General features: G+C 39.6%; 1 protein-coding gene across 8 annotated transcripts in view; it reads right to left on the reverse strand.

Annotated features, from left to right (window-relative positions):
• dock3 (dedicator of cytokinesis 3) overlaps positions 1–25,620 on the reverse strand; it is a 208,627-nt gene extending 183,007 nt beyond the window's left edge. For all 8 annotated transcript variants that reach the window (XR_008835714.1, XM_056447328.1, XM_056447327.1 and 5 more), the window contains exon 1: positions 25,169–25,620. Coding sequence is in view for 7 of the 8 variants with exons in the window: in XM_056447328.1 (XP_056303303.1) it covers positions 25,169–25,205 (37 nt within the window). In the remaining variant the exon portion in view is untranslated. The remainder of the gene's footprint in view (positions 1–25,168) is intronic.
• Positions 25,621–25,897: the final 277 nt, after the last annotated feature.

Consider the following 25,897-nt stretch of genomic DNA (forward strand, 5'->3'; position numbering starts at 1 on the left):
GATAGCCTAAAACTCAGGACAATTGCAAACCAGACAAAAAGCATGGCAATATTTTGCCAAGAAGAGTCAAAAACATATGTTGCAGTATAAAGGCATTCATTCTTTCCTTAGTGTAACAAAATATTGTAAAAATCAGTCACTTCTTACAATAGAAACTTCAAACTAGTGCTGAGATGAAGCACTGAGATTTGTCGATTGTTTCTTTGATTTTCAGAGCGCGTCTCAATTCCATATGGAGCTTGTGAGCTTAGTTTTAACAGCAGGTGGCGTTCTAGGCTAGTTTTAACATATGCAAACAAAGTATGGCTGTCTGAAAAAGCATACAGTGCCATCTGTAGGTAAAAACTGAGCTCAGAATCGATACGAGAGAGAATCACTATGTGTTCGAAAAATCTTGATTCTGAGATTTTCCATTGGGATTCTCTCTTGAATTGATTCTGAGCTCAGTTAGAGAGAATCAAGAGCGAATTCTGGAAAAAATCTCAGAATTGATGCTGAATTGTTTTGATTTGTCATCCCAGCCCAACTTACAACCTCAAAAAGACAATGCCTTGTTAAAAAGCCAAACTTTTCTTTTTTAGTGCTACCCTCACAGTGAACAACTCCAAAAACCTGGACTACATAATCATGCTACAGATACATAGCTCTTCAAATTTGGACACCCAACTACTAAACAATTCTTTTCAAGCATGGCATTTCTGGTTATTATAGATAGTAGTTCACAAAAATAAGCCAACGGGAAACGGTGGTGTACGTATCTTAGGTACAATGGCATCTGTTCCAATGAAACTCTTTCATGACAAAACAGCAGCTGAGGATTTTGAGACTAAAACAATAAAGACGCTGTCTTCAATACAGAGCCGAAACAATGTTCTCACGGATGAAGAGGGAAATCATTCGAAATCACATTAGCACAAGGCTTTTGTCATGCCAAGAACATTTCAAGAAATCAAGCGAGAAATCAAGACTACGCTGTGTTTGCTGCATTCATCTGTTGTGCTGTTGTGTTTGGAGATACTCTGACAATTGCAGCTGACCAAAAATAACAGCACTGTAGAAATAAAGAAACATGAAGGAAGAACGCAAAAGAAACACTGAGAGGCTAGAGAGAACAAGCAAGTGACTCTAAGACAGTAAAGAGGAAACGGGAAAGGGAGAGATAGAGACCGGAACCATAAAAGTGAGAGCACATTGAAAAAAGAGGGTGGAGAGAGCAGACAGCAGCCATTGGATGAAGGCTGATAAATCCCCATGGCCAGATGGTGCTTGCACATTCACAGATTAGCATCTGAGCTAAAGTATGAAACGCATACAAACACACGCACATGCAAACCAAAAGCTACCTTAAAAGGAACAAGTAAAGCCTGTCAGCTACTCCATCCATACAAAGTAGTATTACCAAATAAGACTTCACACGTGAAGATTCTCCCAATGCATCTAGCTGGTACTTGCAATTACGACAAACAACAGGAAATTACTTATGAATGGAATTGTGCTGACACAGCAGGGTGCAAAAGCTCTTCTTGACCTCTCTATCTTACACACCGTGTACTGCTGTCCTCAGACCATTGGTGTATCAACATAACCCCCCCAGGGCCATCTGTCATCTTGACAAGAATCCGTTTTTGCATTCATATGCTCATCTAGCTGAATCTCGGCGTGCCATTTCATGCTTGCTATTGTTCATTGAGAAGATCATCTATGTTAAATTGAATATTACAGTTATTTGGGCTTCGCGTGGTTTCCTCTGGGTGCTCTGGTTTCCCATAGACACGAGCTATAGGGGAATTGAGTAAGCTAAACTGTCTGTAGTGTATGTGTGTACGTCCTGGTCCTCCAGGTTGGGGATTGAGCGTTGGGCTATCAACCCACCTCATAAAAATTAGATGTCACAAAACACCAATATGGGGCGGCTAAAATATCCACTTCAATATAAACTATTACAGTTTACAGTATTACAGTTATCTAATTTAGACAATGCCTATAGTTCTCAGGGTGTGCTTGCTTAAGTCACATGACAAGAAACTTCCAAAGTAAGAAGACCATAAGCTGTTCAGTAGGGTACCCAGCTCTCTGTCATCTAATCTAAACTTTAGCCCAATGTACCTTGTTGTCACTCTAGTGGGAGAAGTTGTATGGCACTGGAAGAGGAATCTGAAGGCTAGCTCAAGAGTATCACAGAAGTAATGTAGTCAAGACCATAACATTCAATCATTCAGTAGGCTGACTCTGAGGAGGTTTACACTATTAAAGTAGTGTGTTGTTGTTTTAAAATGCCTCTTATATTGAAAACACTCCTCATTCGATTGCTTTTTTTTCTTTTTACAATTTCCATCCACACTATACATGCAAACTTGCAAGCTATCTGACCATACACACTGCTGGCATTTGTACTTACTGTATTGGTCATGTGAGAGGGTATTGACCAAGGGTCACCAAACTGGTTGCTGGAAGGTCGGGGCCTTGCAGAGTTTAGCTCCAACTCGAATCAAACAAATCTGAACAAGCTAATCAACCTCTTACTAGATATATTTGAAACGTCCATAATTGTAGAGGCACCAGCCCTCCAGGACAGATATTGGTGACCCCTGATATTGGCCAATCAAGGAATGATGCATATTAGATGGTGGCCCAATGTTTAGAGCACTGGACTTGGGATCCAAAGGTTGCAGGTCTGAGTCCCGGTACCAGCAGAGATAGTTGGTGGGGAAAGTGAATAAATATCCACCTTTATACCATCACTGAGGTGATTCCCTTGAGAAAGGCACTGTGTGCTCCAGGTGTAAGTCACTTTAGATAAAATGCATCAGCTAAATACGCAGATGTAATCTAAATGTGTAAATGTGGGGCAGAGGACCAGTCAGAGAGCTGTTGTGGATAATAGAAAAACCATATTCAATAGTCTGCGTTTCAGTCCATCTACACTGAAACAGAGTTCACCAACGTGTCCAAACTAAAATGGGGTCTTCAGCATTTGCAAAATGCCCCATATTCATGGGTCAAAGATGCTAGAGTAGTGTGTACTTTATGATATAACACTAGTATGTTTTTGTTTCAAAATCCATAAACAAATATTGTTGATTTTAAAGCATAAACATACTAGTGTAATCAGCGTCAAGACCAAGAGCAGAAAAGGATCAAAACGGAGACCCCAAGATGATCTAAATAATTCAGACAGTGTAAATATTTCTTTGGAGTAAATGAAGCCTGGTTTCATCTCAGAGTCACGTTAACCTCCAGAGACCTTTGAAGATTGTACATTCAAGTCTGCGGGGACAACAAAACATCCACAGTGTACTGAAGCATCCTCAAGTTTGAGTCCATGACTAAACCAATAGCATTAAAAAGACTTTCAATCTTGTCTCGAATGCTTTAAATCTGCCCCGCAGGACAGTCGTCTGACTTTGATAGGAGAAGGTATTTCAACGCTGCACATAATGTCACATTTTTTGTAGCTCACCCACTACCCCCACCCCACCCCCCCACACGCACAGAATGAAGGTGATTAAAGATTCAAAAATGGGGCCGGTTTACATCCCCAAGGCTTGAGGGTTGAGTCCCAGGGCTACTCCTGTCTACTACTGTCACATCAACCTCAGATATCACCGGCAGGCCCACCATGGAAAATGAAAAGATGGTGCTGAGCTAGAGAACGAGGGTACACATCAAACGGCGTGTCACAGATGCCGAGCAGAGACAACAGTATTAAACTGTCCTATATTTTTATCTCCGATGTCTGCGTTTCTCCCTGTCTCTGCCTTTCACCATTTCCTAACAAGATACTACACGATAAAGTATTGCACAATAAATCATATCTCTTACATTTACACTGGGTTGCCTTTATCTGTAGTGACAAGTCGTGCCCTCTCAACATATACAGTACATTTATCAGTACAATACCTTGATTTCAACACATTACCTGGATCCTTCAAATCTCTTCCATCACACTAATCCCTTGCATAAAAAAAAAACATGTTTTTTGCAGTAACCATGCTGTAGACTATGGTTTTCGTAGTAAAACCATAGTAACCACAAAGTGAACTATACTTTTACAATGGCATTTGATGTAAAACCATATCTGTCCTTTGTTTATATGTAAATACTTGACTGAAAACCTTTTCACCACTGCATTTTACTTATCTCTGTAGCACATGTAAACCTTTTTACACATACAATTTACATGCTAATAGAATGTAAATGTTTTTAAATAAAACCTGTATTGTAACATGTTACTTGTTATTCTGTTTTTGTCGTTGTTGTGGACATTACTGCATAGATTTTGTTAAATGTAATATAACTTACTTTGGTTCCGTGGCAAGTTCATGGTACATAAAACCACAGTACGAGCCAAAAAAAAAAAAAACATGGTTACAGTCATGGTTCCTTCAGTATTATCACGGCATTAAAACAATACTACTATAGTAAAACCATGTTTTTTATACCACAGTATGCACCAACATACATGGTTACTACAGTCAGTACCACTGTAAAACCATGGTTGATTTTTGTAAAGGGTGTTGAACTCGGGTAGTCCAGAAGGAAGAAAAACATATTCAAAATAAAGGCCTAATAGAACAGTATTCTGACAGTGTATTGGATCCAAACATGCTACACTCGTGGGTCGCTTTCCTCCCTCAAAATCAACATGGATGACATGGTGAATAAGCTCTAACATGTCCTATTACGAATGTCTTTGATGTCAACAGCATGAGATATGTCATCAAGCAGGAAAATGAAATGCCTGGCAAGATTTGCCTTAATGCCATTTGATGTTTGCTAGTTTAGAGCATTAGTATCATTAGCATAGGTAACCCGAGCCCACGCTGTTCTCTTAGCTTCTCATTTAGATCACCTGATGAAAAGATGCCAGCTCTAAAATATTTTAGCACTGATCCTTTCAAGATTGAGTGGATGAAGTGGTTTGTTGTGACACAGCTCTTGATTTAATTTGATGAGTCGCTGGAAACCATCCATGTTTAGCGCCACACAACAGGAAGTGAGAGCTCTCATGGAGATATTAGCCTTATCGCTACTTTACAGAGCACAGCTTTTAGTTTTCATCTTTTTACATCCACTTCTTTGAAAAAAATGCACATTTTCAAAGCGATAGTTTAAAAGGGAGCAGATTTCTAAGCTACGTAAGCTTAACCTAAGTACTGAGTATATATAAAAGCCTTGACATTACTGTAGCAAAGCAGCAACATCTTCCATTACATTAGGTCAAGTGTTCACATTCATTTAGGTGAGCAGTTCACAGATGTTTATGCTTTTCACTTTATGTGAATACAAATGTTTCACCCAAACTATATTAAAGGAATCTGCGAACTACAAAAAAATATTTATATATTATATATATATAAGACCTGTGTCAAATGTATACAGACGAGACCACATCAACAGTGTCTAAATAAATCTATAACATCATGAAACTTCCTTGCTTTTGAAGCAACTGCTTACACTGAAAAAAGTGAAACTACTGTATTTCATTCAAAGTAGGCTTTTTATATTGGATTGAGCAACCCAGGCTCATTCTGAGAACGTAGTCCCGGGGACGTTTCTGGAGACCGCGAGATACGTAGCCGGGGGTACGTCCGGCTGCATTTCATTTTTTTAAGCGAACGCTGCGGGGCGGTGTGACGCCGTTCCTTTCGGCGCTTGCCGGCCGGCCGGCCGGCCGCTCACCTCCGTGTCGAGGGCTTTCCCGCTGCAACCAGTTTGTCCGGTTAGCTCTTCGTGTACTTTGGCGGACTCGAGGCGCAGGGAGGGGCTGACCACGACGACGACCGGGTTCGAGTCCGGGGAAGAGCGGTTCCAGAAATCAGGTAAGAAAACAAAATCCAAAAAATGAAGCGAACAGGTTCGTCACAGGGTGAGGATGTACTCAAAATCTGAAAACGTGGTAAAAATCAGACGAGGGCTTTTCTTTTTCTGGACGGCTTTTGTGAATCGTCAACGGTTGGGCTTAGGGACGGAGGAGGAGGGTGGGTCAGCCGATTGGCCGGTCGCACGGTCAATCATTCTGTCGTCCAGGCAGACAGGCTGAAGGTCGTTCGACAGCGGCCTCTAGCGGGTTTACGCGAGGACGGCGCGGGAGAAAGCGCGCACAGCGGCCTCTCGCGGATTCGCGAAAACAAAAACTGCAAAAATACGTACCTCCCGGGACGTATCTCGCGGTCTCCAGAAACGTCCCCGGGACTACGTTCTCGGAATGAGCCTGGGTTGCGACTGAGTGAAACATTATGATTTATGATTTAACCTGTTCTAATCAATTTGCCTTAAAATTGTCTTCTGCTGCTGCAAAAAAATATCCCTCTAGAAACAATATAAAGCAGATGGTTTTAAAACCTTGACTTTTCCAAATCGTGGGTTACCTTGAAAACGGTAATCGTCTCATGCCTACAGTATAGTTTACCCCAGATCTTGAAAAAATAACTAGTACAGCCTAATATTACACATTATGCATTAGTCTAAAGTTCAACTTTTCCTTGATTTTATAGTTGTTGTTACATTTTTAAGTTCAACCAAGATAATTAAATCAATTCCTGGTCTATAAAACCAATAGTTTACCTTTGAGTGAATGTGTTTTTTACTTTGGACAGATTAAATATTCTGATTAATATTAAATGACATTTTTTCAGTTTCAACCAAGCTAAAGCTATAATTTGAGGATTACAGCTGCAAGCAGCGATGAAAGGGACCTCATACCCGAGCTCACTGCCATCCGGTGGCCTTAGGATGACAGAGAACAGTAGAAGTTAAAATAAAAAGCCTGGAAATAGCAAAAACTACACTTTTTTTGCAGAGAAAGTTAAAAATATCTGACTTCCTGGTGTGTTTTTGCTCCATAAGACTTTTTTGTAGTTATTCCCTGCTGAAAAAAACATCTTAAACCAGCCTAAGCTGGTTAGCTGGTTTTAGCTGGTTGACCAGCTAAAACCACCTAGACCAGCCTGGTTTAAGCTGGGCATAGCTGGTTTTGGCTGGTCAACTTCCAGCCTGACCAGCTAAGACCAGGCTGGAAATAGCTGGAAACCAGCCTGGAAATGACCAAAACCCCTCTAAAACCAGGCTGGTCAACCAGCTAAAACCAGCTAACCAGCCTAGGCAGGTTTAAGCTGTTTTTTTCAGCAGGGTTGGCTTGTTTGATGTGTGTGCCAATTACTGTATGTGTGAAACCTAAAACGTACTGTAGCTCGCGGGGCACTTTTGAATGTTTACTTTGTTGTATGTTTATAGGTAGCGCTGTCGAGCCATTTTGCCATGTTGCCATATCAGAAATAACTGTTTAACACTTCTGGTGTGTGTGCAAAGTTTTGTGAGTTTTCAAGGATGTTCAGACCCTCAAAAATGTAATTTATTCTGGAACAGAATAATAAGAAGAAGAAATGCACCAGCGGTGCTCAGTCCCTAAAAATGAAGACATTTAGCTGTCACAAATCACCACACTTATTTTAGGTGGGCCAAAGCAAAATTATACTTTAATATATGGGTAAAAACTGTTTATTCCAAAATAAAAATCTACGTTGCACCAAAGTAAAAAAAAAAAAAAAAAAAGCAGTGGCATAATATGTTTGACAACACACTGCCTACCCTGCCATCTAAAGCTACACCTTCTGAAACACGAAAGAAACACAACGCACATTAAAGATGACAGAGACCCACTAGATCATGTCATTCACCTGTTAGAAAACTACTGTATACTTCGTGTTTGGCCAGCAGCGTGCAGGAATTACACTTATTACTAAGCCATACTGACATGCTATTTCAAAGTGAATATTAAGAGTAGCGGTGAACAATATAAGGAGCATGTTCAGAAATGACCCAATGTGAATATAAAACCAAGGTGGAATAGCACTGTTTACTGATGTTTTGTTGTTAAAGTAAATATAAATCTACATTATCGATGCTGTGGACCTTATGAAACTGAAAACAGCCACATTAAATTTTTGCCGGGAGATTTCAGTGGCTGAACAACACTTCTGTGCAGATAACCCATTCATAACAACACAATCAACATCAACTCTGCGTGAGTGAAAGAGTCTGACACAGAACATTACCTGTCCAACAGAAACACTTCAGCCATGGAGTCATCCTTCCTCCAGTGTGCAAAACTCACTCCAATATTCTTTCAGCATCTTAACAAGTGTTGATTTAGCATGTGTCTTTACTGCTGGCACGTGAACAGCTGTACAAATCTACATCTGCTGACAGACAGTTTGGGCTACTGATCAGAATAATGGGAATTACCGACCCGTCAATATTTAATCTGATGAACATGTTTTAGCCTTCTGCCTCACCCAGAGTGTAGAAAAACACATATAAACACATGTAGATCATGTACTGTAATCAGTACTAGTGCAATGTGAAGAGACTTTCCACCAGCACAACACAACATGTTTCTGAACACAATCACCTACTGCACCTCTAACTTTGATTGTATTTGTATATTTTTTTATATTTTATAAAGTTACATATTAAAGGTTTAGCCAAAGTTAAACTACACTTAGAGAAAGAAATAGCTGTAACTAATTACAGTACTTTCTTAGTTAGTTCAAAGTATCTTTTTTCCTCAGTTTACTGTATATATGCTATAAAGCGCAATTAATATACACACTATACTCCCCAGACATAGACTAGAGAGGTTGTGACCTACACTTTGAGTTGTAAAACAGTAAATGGCCTATCCACCCTGTTCCCATTAGGAGCCTGGTAGAGATCAATATTACTGCCTAAGCATTTACCAGGGCTCCCACTGTTCGGGAAATCTGAAGTTTGCCCCCTTGCCGGGTAAGAGACAAATATGCCCAGACGTCTCTTATGTACTAATAACTCTGTCTTCCTGCCTGTGAAACACACACATTTTTAAGCACACACAAACACACTGGTTCCTTCAGCTGATCAACTCTGACAGGTCTTTTTCTCAAGACAGTGCATGTGTGGGGTGAATTATTCCGTGCTGTTTACCGGCTGCATTGACTGCCAGTGTTTTGTAACTGCGGCGTGTACCTGAATTGCATGAACAGGTTAATTTCACATTCTGGAGAGTCATTATCTGAGTCATTAGCATAGTAACGTTTGGAAGACAGCTAAGAAGCATTACCAATAAGCTGTGGAGAAAAAAAGGGAAGTTATATCAGTCCTGATGCTAAAATGAATGCATTTCAGAAGCATTTAAGGCAATAAGACTACAACAAATCTACTGTGATTGGAACCAGTATAGGTGTTTAGCACAATAAATGCAGATCTAAAGTCAATCTGCAGGCATTTCTGGGCTGGTTTGTGAGGTGGGAATTCTGCTGGATTAGCTTAAATGTGGTAAAATGTGTTTACACAAAGCTGTTTACCATCAGCTGTAAGCCTGCGAAAAAAAAAAGCCAAAATATTAATAAACAAACATGCAAGAGGCAGAGAATGTGCAGAACTAATGAGTGTTGGAAATCTGTGGAGCGTTTTCTGTTGGTGTGCATTCTGTGTGGGCCTGGTTAGCAGTTAGCATGTGCTAAGACACTATGTTGATCATTCACACGTTTATTCACAGACTAAATGAGAAGACTGGCAGACACTGTGATGAAGTTATCAATGAAATATGTCATTAGCATACGCTAATAGGTCAAAAAAAAGGACTTCTTCCTCAGATCACTGTTTAGTGAGAACACAGCCCAGCACTGTGCGCTAATGGACTATTCAAAACGCTTCATTGTCTTAGGGTCATGATTATTTCATTTTGACTGAGAACTGACATGTTTATTTATCTGGCAAAACAACCTTAAGATGAAAATGCTAAGCTAGGAGGAAAATATGCTAAATATGATGTTAATCTCAGAACAGTTTATCGTCTACAGTTATTTCTACTGTAACGTGTTGTTTAGTGTGATCTGTACTGTAGAATCTGTTCACATGTTTGCACTGAGTAGTCAGATGCACTTCAGCTCATCATACTTGTGTATATGTACAGTGTATGTGTGTACAGTGACGATAAAAGGTGTTCTTCTTCTTCTACATCTCACTCAACAGCATTAGCAGTTTACTGTATAAAAAAGCTGTAAAAAGCTGATCAAACGTGTCTACTTTGCTGATGGAGTTGCTAAGTTAGCTTGGGGCCAGCAATCTGCTGTAACTTAGCATAATGCTAAAGCCTGCAGTTTATGTTGATTAATTAATAATCAGAGCTTTATATAATGCCTCAGAGGGCGGACTGGTATTCAACACTAATATGAAAATCTACCAGACATTGCTGACCTCAGACACAACAAAAAGAAGAAATAAATGAACAAGAAACCCACAACAACTAGCTAAGCTACCATTTCAGGGAAATAAAGTGGCTGTTCCTACAGAGAAACCTCGGTGCTTCAGTGAGATTGAACATGATACATTCATAGTTTAGTCTTATTAGTTCTATAAGACTCGAGTTGGTCTGCTGCTCCTGAGGGTATTAGTGTTTACATGATCTTTAACCTTGTTATACAAAACTCCATTAATGCTTACGTTAATTTAACTAGATGTATTTTAATTACATCACAGTGTCATTGCTGTAAAAGGACCTGATGAAAGTGAAAATAGTCACATTAACCTTTCAACAGAAGTGTACCGCTGGCTGGAAAACACTAGCTGTGCATAGAGCCCATTAGATATAGCAAATCTCCTCTAAACGACACGTTTCCGCATCCTCCAACCCCAACGGAACTGCTGGCCTATGATTCTACTGACCACAAAATGTGCTCTGAACTCAGTCATGCTAAAAAAAGCCTGAACTCCATATGAACTATACTGCGTTTGACTATAAACGTATATGTGAATGCGGAACATGATAACCCCGAGCACAAAGCATGGACGGTGTGACTTCAGTCAAAGCATTAGTGAAGTAGACAAACAATACACCGTTGCTGAATCAGAAGAGCGATCACATTAGCATGTCCGAGCGAAAACACACATAAAAACATTCATAGCACAACCTCCTTTAGCATGAGGACAGCTGGGATTCAGCTCAAAATAATCAGCCATCAGTGGGAATGTGAGAAGGGGGAAAAGGGACAGAAAGTGGGCCAGAAATCCAGAGATTTGTTCAAGGAAATGTGAGAATGACAGTAGAGGTGGGAGAGGAAGCACAGACTAGATGCCGACACACATGATGAGTCCACAGGAGGAGGACTTGAAGAAGAAGAAGGATGAAAAAAAGAGAGCACAGGCTAAATAAAGACCAAGCATGTACTCCGCTCGTTCATAATTTAAGATAATTTGAAGGCTTAGTGGCTGACGTTGGCTTTTCTGTATGTTTCTATTTATTTCATGTTGCTAAGCCTGCTACTCCAGATCTAAATCAGCCGCCCACAGAGCACAGAGCAAACTGTTTACAAATATGAGCCGTGTCAGACCAGCAAGCTTTCATCTTATTGGTCTATTTGTCCGTCCGTCCGTCCGTCCGTCCGTCCGTCCGTCCGTCCGTCTGTCCGACTGTCCATCTCTAACCAACTACACTCTAATGAACTCTCATTAACCCAATGATAAGTCAAATATGGACAAGACTGATGTTGGGTTCATTCATTCATTTTCTTTTCAGCTTTTATTAATCTGGGGTCGCCACAGCGTAATGAACCGCCAACTTATCCAGCATATGTTTTACACAGCGCATGTCCTTCCAGCTGCAACCCATCACTGGGAAACACCCATACACACTCACATTCACACACATCAGAATTGTGTTTTCAGCTCATTTTAAATAAGCAGTTTGAACAAACAGCAAGCATCCTATTTTAAGTGCATACAAAACATTATTTTGAGAGATAACCTGATATAATATGATTGTCTTCGAGATGTTGTCTAGATTTATCTATAATTATAGTAATGTTGAAGTATTCTAGTGTCTTTACAGCAGATTATTCATTTTTTTTACAGGTCTATCAACTGTAACTCCATATAGTGAATCCCTAAACTCCCTCTTTTGCATTATTCGTGCTCGCTGTTGATTATTATAAAATAAAGCACTAGAATCCATTTGGCCTTAAAGAGGGAATAAACAAACAGCTTTATGTCACCAATACAGGCAGTTTGAAAACCTCTAGCCACACACACACACACACACACACACACACACACACACACACACACACACACACACAGACACACACAGAGAGAGAACATGCCACACACAGCCACTATTAACAAAGTCACTGAGGGCTAATCAATAGGCAGTGAAGCCTTTCAGAAGACAAAAGTGTTTCGTTCCAACAGCTGACTTCAGCCTTCTATTTTGGGCTTAGCGAAAAGGGCAGCCTGGCAATTTTTAGTAGAGAAAAAATAAATCTGTGGACTAGCCATCAGCACTTTCACAATGTTCTAGTGAGAATGATACGGTCAAGAGAACAGGGTTTAGTTATGGAGAGCTCTGTCCGACCTGTGAGATGATATGCTGGTGGTTAAAGGTAAAGATGGATTTTGCATGTAAATCAGAATTGTGCTCAGATCATGTAACATTATAAGCAGTTTCAAGGTTTTCTGACTACTTGACTAATTACTTTACAGGTTTGAGAGTTCTATATATTATACACAATTATAGTATCTCTGGTTTTAATGGGGGCTGGGTTTCCTCCGGGTGCTCCGGTTTCCCCCACAAATCCAAACACATACGCTATAGGGGAATTGAATTAAAGCATTTTTGTATAAAAAGAAGAAAAGACTACCATGTTTCCAGCCATTTTTATACATTAGCTTCAGAATTGTAGAATTGAATCAGTGTTTGCTGTAATAACCCTGATTTAAAATAAACCTGACTATTTAAAATGTATTTTATATTCTATTTTTATATTATAAACAATTTGAGGGTTTCCTCCCTACTTGACTAATTCCTTATTAGAGGTTTGTCTTTTTTAATGGATATATTAAATATTATTTTATTCTATAAATGTCTGATGATATTGGCAAACATGTGAAAAATGTTGTCATTTACAGAAATTATCTCTACATTTGTCTTTATAAATTTATATAGAAAATGTATTTAAACATCAACATAAACAGGTCTAAAAATGTGGAACCTTTTATTATTTTATACCAAAACAACAAGACTTTTTATTTCTATTTTAAACTTTAGTTTAATTTACAGAATAAAACTGAAATAATGTTAATAGAACACATCACTATACTTAATGTACAATTTAATCTACATTGTTTTTGTATAAAATGGAGCAAAACAATGGTTTTGAAATCAGTATTAGCTGGAATGACCCTGATTTTCAATATTTGAAATAAATGTCAAATAGAGCAAAATAAAAGTGAACAATTGAAAGCCAAGCCCAGTAAAGACCTGTGAGTTTCCACTTGTTTTGTTTTTTGTTTACAGTAGAGCAATAAATGCAGACATGATGTAACACAACAAGTAGTAAAATAACCCAATCCTTCATGCTAATGCCCATCCAACAACTCAAGGTCGGTAGACATGTGATTCGCCACCACGCCAGTGACTTGCTTACTAAACCACGCTAATTTCTGATGGTGACAACAGGGTTGTTATGGTGATGCTGGAATCCCTGTGCCAGAGTTCCGGAGACCGGCTTCTGTTCCACATAGGCTGCCATAACAACAGCGGAACTCTCAGACTGAATCCCACAATGACCAGTGCTTCAGCATGAGGGACAACACGCATCCCTACAGGGAGGAGATACTCTCAACATCTAACACAGAGGGAAAGTGCACTTAGTTTAGCAAATAATAAACTTACCAACTGCAGTTTAAAGTCCATGTGAACCTGAGCTACACAAGTGTTTTTATAGACCGGGTGTTCCCACCTTTCTTTTTTATAAAAAGCTCCCTCCACATGAAAATACAAAAAAGGTTACGCCCAACCAACAGGTGGCGATAATGACACTTTTATGCTGGATTTACACCAAACAGGGAATTAAGTGTTCCCTGTTAGCGTGAGAACAGAAACAGATCACCGTCCTGCAGGTGAACAACACCAAATATGCAATGTGTGGAATTTTACCTCATTTGTGCCGTCCACGTCCATGTTTGGTGTAAACCCAGCCGTGTTGGCCAATCAGAAAGGAGAAAACCACACACACACTGACGTCATGAGGCAAAAACTCCAGCTGCAGTGTCCACACGACTGCACATTACTCAGAGTTTTAGAAAGGTTTTCAGAAAGTTTCGCTTTCAGTCACCTGACACTGCGTTTTCCTGTGGACAAACAGCAGAAGCACATAGACAAAGAGTGTGGTTTGGACAGCACCACAGGGCATGAGACGCTCAGATTGTATGTTGATGTACTTTCCAACTGAAAGTGGATATTGAGTAGGGGCAGTAGGGGAGATTTGTTTTGCGCATCATTCACTTGTAGCAAACTAACAGTAAGAGAGAAGTGGTTAAGGGCAGTCCGACACTCCAACACAGGAACTTTTATTTTGGTGGATTAACTTGCATGGGTTACTGTTAATCTAAAATAACAACATGTGCTAGCTAAATAAACACTGTCAATTTAGATTATATGCGGATATGATCAGAGATCAGACATTTTCCAAAGCGTTTCTTTTTATATTTGTCATCTTAAACATTTGTCACACACAGACATCTTGCACACTGATGTGTATTGATGAATGCATTGCAGAAAAAGGCAAAACAATACAAAATGGGGTCCTCATGCGGTGATGCTGGTGTTCTCCTCTCTCTTCAAAAATGAAACAGAGAGGAAATATTGTGGTCATCAGAAATTGATCATGAATATGGAGACTGGTCAGCGCAATCTCATGGATATTCATAAACTCATTACACAGACACACACACACACACACACACACCTAGCAGCGGTGTGAGACATTGACAGATTTTAAAACCAGCATATATACGATGTGTAAATATTCTTAACATTACATTCAGAATGAACAATAAGCTTAACAGTCAAAACAAACACACATTCAAACAGCAGGAAAACATCTCCTAATGAAGCTCTGAATCAACTAATGTCACTCTGTGTATTGATCAATCCAATCATTTATCTAGCTATCCTTCAGTTTCTCATTCTTTATTTCCATCTGTCAGTTTCTCATTCTGTCCATCCATCCACCCATCAGTCTTTCCATTTGTCTACCCATCCATCGTTATTTTGGTCTGTTATTCCATCTATCATTTTCTCATTCTATAAATCCCCCTATAGTTTGTTGTATGTGTATCGATGATTCATTTGTAATCTACATACAGTATCTAGAGCATTACCCCATACATCTGTTTACCCACACCATTTCTTGTATATACTATACATATCTTTTTGATGTATAATTATTCTCACCCCATGAAACAGCATACAGCTCAAATAATAAGAGTCAAAATGTGCAGTTTCACACTTTAGAAACAATTTTTCTGTACCAATGACATCATCGAGGCCAATTACTTTTAGTTCCTTCCCTCCAACCCCCTGACTCTATCTATCTGACTCATCTGTCTGTCTGCCTGTCCGTCTATCCAGCCATCTGTCCTATCATTCATCCACTTAGCCCATCTATCTGTCTGTCTGTCTGTCTGTCTGTCTGTCTGTCTGTCTGTCTGTCTGTCTGTCTGTCTATCTATCTATCTATCTATCTATCTATCTATCTAAAAAAGTCAAACATGGCATAATGACATTCTGCTTGGAAATCTGGATTCCATACTAAAACAAGCTAATCATGGAATATAATGAATTTTCAGATTGAATCTTGGGAAGATAACAGCCAATTTTAGGCCTTGCTTCCCGGGGACTCCTGATGATCAAAGGCCAACTAAATAAACCTCCATAATGTCAATCAAAACCTAAAGCCACAAGCGTGCAGCATCATACCAATTCATCTGCGAATTACCACCACAGTGAAGCAGATCTGGCTGATTAGCACTAGCACGAGCTGTCAACAGGTAGAATCAATGGTTGGGGACGGTAAACAGCAAGACTGTTCGACTGGAGGGAAGTCTGTGAAGAAAAGCGGTCTGGAATTTACTCCAAATCAGGCATATGTTGATGTAAGGTAAATGTTTGATTTGAGACGTAGCGACCGACTGAAAGAGAGCTAATCAAGTTTGTTCAGCCAGCGAAATCAAGGATCTCATTGCGAGCACTTCAGAATGTTTTACTAATGACCTGCCGGCTTTCTCAGGCGGGTTCATTCAGGAGTGCCGGGTTCGGCTGGAGGAAAAGGTAAATAGGAGGATTCCGACGTGTCACTTTCATGCCGATTATGTCGTTATTGACATAAAACCAGGTATTTCGAAGAGAGGAAGTGTTTGAAGGGGGCATCTAAGCAATGATTTGCTGAATGTGTCTTGGGTGTTAGAAAAGCGTGGTAAATCCATTTGTTGGCAGAGCGTCTCAGGTAGCAGGTCTTGTGTTGGTGAACAATGCATCTGTGTTCAGCACCGCGGACAGCGCCTTGCCTAAAACCGCTTGCTCTGTTGCACCTTTAATTCATTCAGAGCATTTAAGACTCAAATGCAATTCAAATGTCTTCTAGCCAACACATTAGGATACAGCTGAGATGTTATCTTTAATGGGGAGGTTTAGCTATAAATCCTTATCCTAGCTCCTGAGTATACTCTACATTACAAATAGCATTAGCAACTTATATATTGTTATGCAATATTATAACCCAGAGCTTAAAATCAAAACTCATTCATAAAGTCCACAGCACCTGGCACTCTGACAGTCAAATATATGCGTATATATGTGTATGTGTATATATACATATATATACATATACACATTCACAAACACAAACTATTGAACAACACCCATTCTTGTTTTGCAATTTTGAAAATCTTTTTTGGCCCACTTTAATTGTTGATGACTGTATATAGTGTATTTGGCAAGATTTATTTAAGGGAAAACAGCCCTAGGTGAATTAACATACCCTATACCTAGATGGAACCTTAAGTTCTACATTAAATCAGCTTTAATTTCAGCTTGTGTAAACCCTAGGCCTGTCACAATAATCAACATATCAACTTAATGCACAACACATGGACATGAGCTCAATCATTTTCGGTGATGAAAAATATATCACCCATACATAAAAAGCAATTGTAGTAACATTTCAGCTGATTGTGCACCATCTCTATCTCTATTGGAGGTGTCAGTGTCAGTATGGTTTAAAAACACTATAGTATTTACTAGGAATGTAATGATTCACCGTGACCCGGTAGAAATGTTGAATGAATCGTGACACATGTGTTGAACAGAGGGGGCGCTGTGTTTACAGGCACAATCTCACTTTACCTGCAAATCAGCGGCAAGCAAGAGGCGGCAGAGTAAGATGACAGCAGTAAAGTGCGTCAGACAAACACAAGGTCAGTTGGTGTTTCTGTGTGGAGTTTGCATGTTCTCCCCGTGTTGGCGTGACTTTCCTCCAGGAGCTCCGGTTTCCCCCACAGTCCAAACACATGCACTATAGGGGAATTTTTTTAACTAAATTGGCCGTAGCGTATGAGAGTGTATGGGTGTTTCCCAGAGATGGGTTGCAGCTGGAGGGGCATCCTCTGCGTAAAACATGTGGTGGATAAGTTGGCGGTTCATTCCGCTGTGGCAACCCCTGATGAATCAAGGGACTAAGCCGAAAAGAAAATGAATGAATGAATGAATAATAATTTTAATGTAATGGAAAACATGCCATCTTAAAGGCTTAACAGAGCAGGGTCACATGACTCCACACGTGGTATGGAAAGTACTCTAAAAATAAAAATAAAAATCGCCCCGAAAAATTAGATCAATTACCGGTTTTTAATGCTCATTTCAATTACTCTTCAATTAATCGCCCAGCCCTAGAGCACCAAATTAGCATATTACAATGACTTCTGAAGGATCACGTGTGACTGAAATAAAATGATGTGAAAAATGATCACGGCATCTGATCAATCATTTACATTGTGTAATAAAACATTTAAACCTTGATATATATATATATATATATACAGAATATCCCACTGTATCGCCTTTTTCATACAAGACTTCATTCCAAGGCATTAGCCGCACATTTTTAACAGATATTCAACAATATTAGGAACTGCATAATGCATAGAATAATGAGCAGACACTAATAAAACACAAAGCAAAAGCATTAATCATCTCCACGAAACCCATTAGACCCAGTCACGCTGCTCTGAGGCCATAGGCTGACCATAAGACTTCATTAGGAATGAAGCTTTTAAATGCGCGATCGAAGACGAAGTAAGAGTAGCGATCAGGAGCTGACACTTTTTTATATCATTGACGTCCGCTGCCTCTAGCAAGCGTTCAGCAGGAGAGCGTGTAGAGGAACCTCACAAAATGAAGCAGGCGTGAGTTTGTGTGGGGCTTCCGGATGACAGGTCTTGCCTGCCAATTGTACTCCCGCAGCAAGCTTCCCTTCCCAAATGTTCATGTCTGCTTGCACTGCAACGGTGACATTTGTGACTGAACATGTGAACAAGCCCCCTCTGGTTCAGGATGGCTGTAAACAGTTCGGTGAAGGTATCGACTGTTGACATCTCCTGTGTTTTGTGCCTTGTTATTGTCTCATCTGTCTGTATCTTCCTCCCAGTGTTCAGCCCTTGCTGATATTCAGCACAATCAGACATTTTGGGGATGATAATGGGTCAAAAGTTTGAAAAGTTACAATAACACTAAAACAGCAGAATAAAATTAAAAAAAAAAGTGTCCTCTAGCCTCATCTTAAACATGATGGAATATTTCTCCAAATTTAGCAGTCATATCTGTTTTAACCATGCAAAAACCAGAATTAGCATGTTCATTCATTCCTTCATTCATTCCTTTTCTTTTTGGCTTAGTCCATTTATTAATCCAGCTTATGTTTTACACAGCGGATGCCCTTCCAGCCGCAACCTAACACTGGGAAACACCCATACACACTCATTCACACACACACTACAGCCAATTTAGTTCATCAATTTCCCTATAGCACATGTGTTTGGACTGTGGGGGAAACTGGAGCACCCCGAGGAAACCCACGCCAACACGGGGAGAACATGCAAACTCCACAGAGAAACACCAACTGACCCAGCCGAGGCTCAAACTTGTGACCTTCTTGCATATTCTTTGCATATTACATTATGCAAATGTTATTTCCCTGGACAATTAAAACAGTAACAGACTGTAACTGTGACAGTGAACAGTCATTTAAAACAGCACAGAGACTATGTTTTCCCTAATGAATTATCAGCAGTTTCCAAAGCTGCTAATGACCAAATATCATCGGACAGGTACGTTTAAAGTCAGTACGTTTAGAAAAGCAAAATCCAAATGTCAATCCTTGACTGAAGTCTGGACAATAGTCTTGCAAACACACTAGCAAGCTTTCCACCACCTACAGAAAATAGGCATTTCAAAATATTGTTTCTATTATGAAATAACTGCACTGAAACTATTCATTCATTTTCTTTTCAGCTTAGTCTCTTTATTAATCAGGGGTCACCACAGCGGAATGAACTGCCAACTTATCCAGCACAGGTTTTACGCAGAGGATGCCCCTCCAGCTGCAACCCATCTCTGGGAAACATCCATACACACTCATTTACACACATACACTACGGCCAGTTTAGTTAATCAATTCCCCTATAGCACATGTGTTTGGACTGTGGGGGAAACCGGAGCACCCGGGGGAAACCCACGCTAACACAGCGAGAACATGCAAACTCCACACAGAAACACCAACTGACCCAGCCGAGGCTTGAACCAGAAACCTTCTTGCTGTGAGGCGACAGCACTACCTACTGCGACACTGCGTCGCCTTCAACAAGCTTTTAGTTTAGGCCAAATTATATATAATTTCTAAACAAAACTTTAAAGATAATAAACAACTATTAATAATGGTCTCTGACACAACATTTAGAGATATGTAGCATGCTGTTATATTTGCTTCTTTAGCCACTAACTCCTTTAATGTAAGTTAACATTTTTCTCCCCCATGTTATCACCCACCAGGTAGAAACATAGAAAAGTAACAGCACACCTAATAATGCATAATTTGAGGCATCATCCTTAGCAAACATGGCTAATAAGTAGCAGCAGTCTGAAATGTGACAGCTTAGCAAACAAACAAACTTTCCCTCATCTCCTTTTTGAATAAATGTTCTCACAGTGCCTCCAGAACAGCTCCATCAACACTTCTGAAAGCCCCAACACTGCCACAGGCGAGTGTGATGGCTCATAACTGCATTTAATGATCTAGTGAACAACATTGGATGCCCTCCTTTTCACCCTGTCTCTTTGACAGCCCACAATCACATCCTTCTACAATATTCTAATTGAGCGCAGCCTCATCATTAAGCAAAGATGAATATTCAGCGGCAAATATCCAAAGTGTTCCCTGTGCTCAGTGTCTATGCCTGTCCATGCAATACAGATTCCATTAAAGGACAGAATAGTTCCTCCATTTGCCTGTTAACTCCTTCCTTCTCAGTAGTATACAGATCACAAACAAATGTCATTAGAGAGAAGATGAGTGCTTTCATCTGTCACGATACCAACTGGCTTTTAAACGCTCCAGTGTCTGTATCTGTGTTGTGATCTGTGCTGTCCAATGAAGAGCGGTGAACTGATGACCTTCATGGCCACAGTCATTTCTGTTGAGCATGTGAACACAAATCAGCGGTGTTTAACCCATTTAAAATGGTTTCATGCATGTAGCCTTGTTAATAGTGTTCTATATAAACATGTTTTGCATTTATTTTCTACAGGTTTTTCACTAAATTCAGTTTGTGTGGACATCAGGGCCTAAGGTTGTGACTGAAGTCGGTTGTAGTTTTGTGTTTTTCTTCAGTAATTCTGCTTTCTAACAGCAGGAGTTCATCATTCTCTGTTCACTCAGCACTGTAACTCTGCCCTAGTGATATTTTAACTCTCGTTGTGGGAGTAGGACCATTGTGAGATGTTAGTTTTACTCTGAGGATTTTGCTGTGTATCAAATCGTGTATCAAAAAAGGCTATTTTAAAGTGAAGTTAAATGGTTAAGTTATGTTTAGATGCATGGGTATTATGACCAATAACCTTGATTTATTAACTTATCAACACATTATTTCATAATTCCTCATGATTTATGTACTTATAAGGTATTTGCCCACCGGTTGCCATTTGAACATTTAACAAAGTATACAAAAAACTGTAGATCTCTTGAAATATTAGTTTTATTTGGATGAATCTAGAGATCTTCCTGATTTTGCTGATACATTTGTGAACAAAAGGTTTTTTTTTTTCATGTCTGCTTTTATTTGAGAGGGTTTTCCACCATTTTGTATCCTGGAAATAGGGGTAGGAAATTGGATGTCAGGAAGGAAATCAATTTATTTTTTCTTTCTTGAAATCTTTTATTTGGTTGTTTGCTTGCATGTCAATGGGAAATTAAACATGGCTAACATGTAGAAAATTACTCATAAAAGGAAAATGGCAACTATGAACTTTGGTGGGCCTAAATGGGTTAAGAACATGCTCAACAACGATTAAATGTTACCGGAAAATGGATGTTTTTAAAAGTTTATTATCAATAGGTACCAAAACTCTAGTACCAAGTCGATATCATAATAGCACACACACACACACACACACACAGATTACAGAAAGCAAATGACGTGGTTGGTGTATTGCTACAATGCTAATGCTAAACATTTACTTTTAGAGGAGCAGTGTTATTTTGTTATTATAAACTGAATGATGTTTTCTTTTTAAACAATGCAAACCTTGAGATAAAGACATACTGTAAGCTATATCACTAGGCAAAAGAGACATTTTAGGTGTGTCCCAAATCACATGCTTATGCACTATTCTACGCCATTTTGTAGTGTAAATAGTATCAGTAGTGCGTTCAAGGAGGCAGCCATTTTGAAAATCACATCACCAGCTGATTACAATTTACTCTATCCTGGTAAAACTGGACACATTTGCTGACAGAATAATATTGCTCACAAAATATAATAAAATGATAACAAATATTGGACTCATTCAATAGCTAAGCAATGAAATGTTTTGTTTTCTATTACATCCACACCACTAGGTGTCAGTATAGGTTCAAGACAACAAACACAGCAGTCTGCACAACCAGAAAATTCAGTGAGAAACTTAAAGTAACAGAAAAGCCAAGAATTATGAAGTTTTGTCAAAAATTGACAAATGCTCGCCCACCATTTTGTTCCTTTACGTATTATGTTCCAAACATTGATCAACACAGCACTAAATATATATATAAATTTGGAGAAATCAATGCCTGAATATCCCCCATTCGGCTGTGAACAGAACTCAGCATGAGTGCTGTCATTTGCCAACGCCCCAAGGATATAACATTATGCAATGCCAGATCAAAATGGGATGTAATTGTGCACATTAGTAAATTATACAGCACCTCTAGATATTATGTGGAAATCAGGTTCTTTAACCACAAAATTGAGTAGTCTGGCCTCTGACAGAAGATTTCTTCCTATTATCTCCATTATATCAACAATGTCACCTATGACTTATGTAGAGAAAGCAGAGCAGAAGACAGTAGTTGCTAAAATGAAGCCATTCTTTCGGCAGCCGTGTCCTCAAAATGAAAATAAAGGGTGGAAAGTGTTACGTACAGTAGTAATCATCATCTCAAATATGATAATTCACTTTACAACATCAAAATGTTCATGTTTTATCCCTTATATCATATGTTCTGCTCCCAACAATGTCATACAGTGGCTTTGTATTAAATGATATTAAATGCCTTCAATATAAGCTGAGGTATTAAAACACTATTGATCCAACATGTTTCCACAGTAAAAACAGAAACGGCCTTCACTGATGTGAACTGTGTGGTGCATTAGCAGGCTGCGGGGTTAGCATCACATTCAACAAGGCCATTGCATCACAAAGCCCCATTCACACAGAGGCAGCGTGAATAGCTGTTTTTCAATGGCGTGCCAGAATCTCGGGGAGGTCGATCTTTTTTGGAGAACATCCATGAGTTTCCACCTTCTGCTGCTTCGGAATGTAAAACTCCCATGCTTATGACAGACCCGCTCCTCCAGATGCCAGATAGTCGGACTGTTCCTGCAAGTTTATAATTCTGCAGCTCTTAAAATATAGTCATTCAAACTAAAGCAGATGTCACAAAACAGCTTCTGACAAATGGGCCGCATCTAAGGTTATGTGGCTCCCTAACTTATTCGTTTTTGTTTTGACTGCATTGCTGTTTCCAGCAAACAACACGCTGCAATAACGATGAAGAAAATCAGCCTAAACAGGCTCTCTGTTGTCAAAAGAACATCTCTTATGTGTAATTGCTCAGTTAAGGACAGTTATAAAGCGTGGTGACACATCTGCAATCTTGATCAACTTTGAGTTTAGTTTGTGGTAGTAACAGTTACTGTATATTTTTAAATGTATTAATAATTGTGTAAAGGGTTTTTATGTCTCTCCAGTCTTTATTTTAAGTTTTAGACATGACTTTGCCATTTTATTATAACAGTAAATTGTATATGTAGTATTAACATTTCAGTTTCAAAGGTTGTAATGCTTAATAATTTAGTTAGTTAGCAAAGCCACATTTAAATTTAATATTAAAGGGTTTGGTGGCATGGTGGCTCAGTGGTTAGGACTGTCACCTCACAGCAAGAAGGTCGCTGGTTCGAGTCCCGGCTGTGTCAGTTTGTGTTTCTGTGTGGAGTTTGCATGTTCTCCCTGTATTGGCGTGGGTTTCCCCCTGGTGCTCCGGTTTCCCCCACAGTCCAAACACATGCGCTATAGGGGAACTGATTAACTAAATTGGCAGTAGTGTGTAAATGTGAGTGTGTATGGGTGTTTCCCAGAACTGGGCTGTGGCTAGAAGGGCATCTGCTGTGTAAAACATAAGAAGTATAATTTGGCGGTTCATTCCGGTGTGGCAACCTCTGAAACAGAGACTAAGCCGAAGGAAAATGAATGAATGAATGAATGAATGAATTAAAGGGGTTTAAATGAAGGAATTTAAGGAAATTTAAGGAAAATGCCACAGTTAAATAAAAAAAAACTTCCTCTTAAATACATTAGCCAAATTATTGTTTGTGAACTTGTAAAAATAACAATAAAACCTCTTTAAATCTCATTACAAACAGTGAGTGAGAACGTTTAAAGGATATTAAGAATTATTTTTACATCTTTAAAATCATATTTTCAACACAGAGCGGTCACCCTAATTACAGAATCCCACATACACAACCAACTAAACTAAACATAAAATGCTTGTTGATAAATGAATCAAATCTACATAAATCAGCAACAAACAACAAAAATCCAGCAAACAACATCTAGTAAACTAGTGAAGGCTGCCATTTTGTATCGTGACTCACACAAGTGCAGGAAGTGAACCAAAAGAACTGAGTCCGGCTACACAACAATCTTATTAATCTGCATTTAGCCGACCGATGTGACAGCTAGACGGTATATGACCGATCATACCCAGCCATAACGCTGTTCCCTATGAATATGGTGACTCATCAGGAGCCGCATATTTTAAATTCCCCATTTAGGCCTACCTCAGCAATGTTATGATTCACTCAATCATGTTTTAGTTCATTCGAAACAACATTAATAACCAGTGTGTGTTTCAATTGGCTTCTGTTCGTACATGAAGCTTGTCTGATTGTGTCAGGCACAGAAGGGGAGGAGTGAAGAGCACTGGCATTTCACGCACTATTGTGAAGCTCTCGGATAAAACTGCGACCACTGCAGCATGCTGACGGTGCACTCCATCAGTCAAGACAATGCTCAGTTGTTTTGGAGGCTTGTGTGATGTTTCAGATGACGGTTTTGGGGACGGATGCGTGTGCTCAGCGTTAGACCTAAGTGTGATGTTTTCTTCATGCACCTGTTGGAAACGGATCGCTCTTACCGCCCCCTGTCGGTCGCGTACAGTATCGTCAACATCAGCAGTGTGTGTGTACTACTGTAACATCACGTTGGTATTCAACAGTCGTGCAGACAGATTTACACCATGAATTATTGTAAAATCCTGGATAAGGTATGCAATAAAAAAAAACATGTTGCATCTATTAACATAAACATTCATCAACATTGTGGAGCGGGAAGGTTTTCATAATAGGCATCATCAGATTGCCTTATCTAATCCTCCAAATCATGTGTAAGCCAAATAAAACACTTTCAGCACTAATAATGCAGGTTCAATTGAACTTTGTATCCCATGAATGACAAATAAACATATTTTCAACTCACCCACTCCAATTTTCTCGTCCTCGGTCGTTGTCCACATGATCCCAGTAAAATAACCAAGATATCAGAAGAGTTTGTTTTAAATGTCATGTACGATGACACATTAAAGTTGAAGCCGACGATCAGACGTGTTTATATCACAGCCGTGTGTTTCGCCAAACACTCGACATATTTCACACGTCAGCTCAGGTTTCCCATCCGTGCGTCCGAATCTCCCGTTATGGATGCGGCGGCAGCAACATCTGAGGATGGAGACGATCATTTATTTATTTCATTGACTCGGGCAGTCGTGATTTAACGCAGGAATCCGACTGAACAGCGCGAGGACAAACTAACCTTGAGCGGTTCTCGAGTCGCGTGCGCGCGGGGTTCGTTTCCGCGCAATCGATACGATTTTCCGTGATTTTTAACGGTGTGAATGGGAGACTCTTCAGCGCCGGTGCTGCGCCATCTTCATCTCCCAGTCCGTCCGCCGTCACATGACGCAGATGTCGCTCTTTAACGGGACACGCGCTCTACCCCAACGGTAAAAGCTCCACAGAGCGCGCTCCGGATTATTGACTCATGTCTGCAATGTACAGCATAGGCAATATTTTTAAATAACGGGACAGCTCACATTTGCAGCCACTATTTCAATAGGCAATACACGAAAGCTAAATAACTGTCAAGTCAAAATAACAGCCTGTGCGATTTTCCAACCTTAATATTTTAAAAAAAGTTATAAAAATATGT

The sequence above is a fragment of the Danio aesculapii genome, chromosome 22 (genome assembly GCF_903798145.1).
Source record: "Danio aesculapii chromosome 22, fDanAes4.1, whole genome shotgun sequence".
NCBI classification, from domain to species: Eukaryota; Metazoa; Chordata; class Actinopteri; order Cypriniformes; family Danionidae; genus Danio; species Danio aesculapii.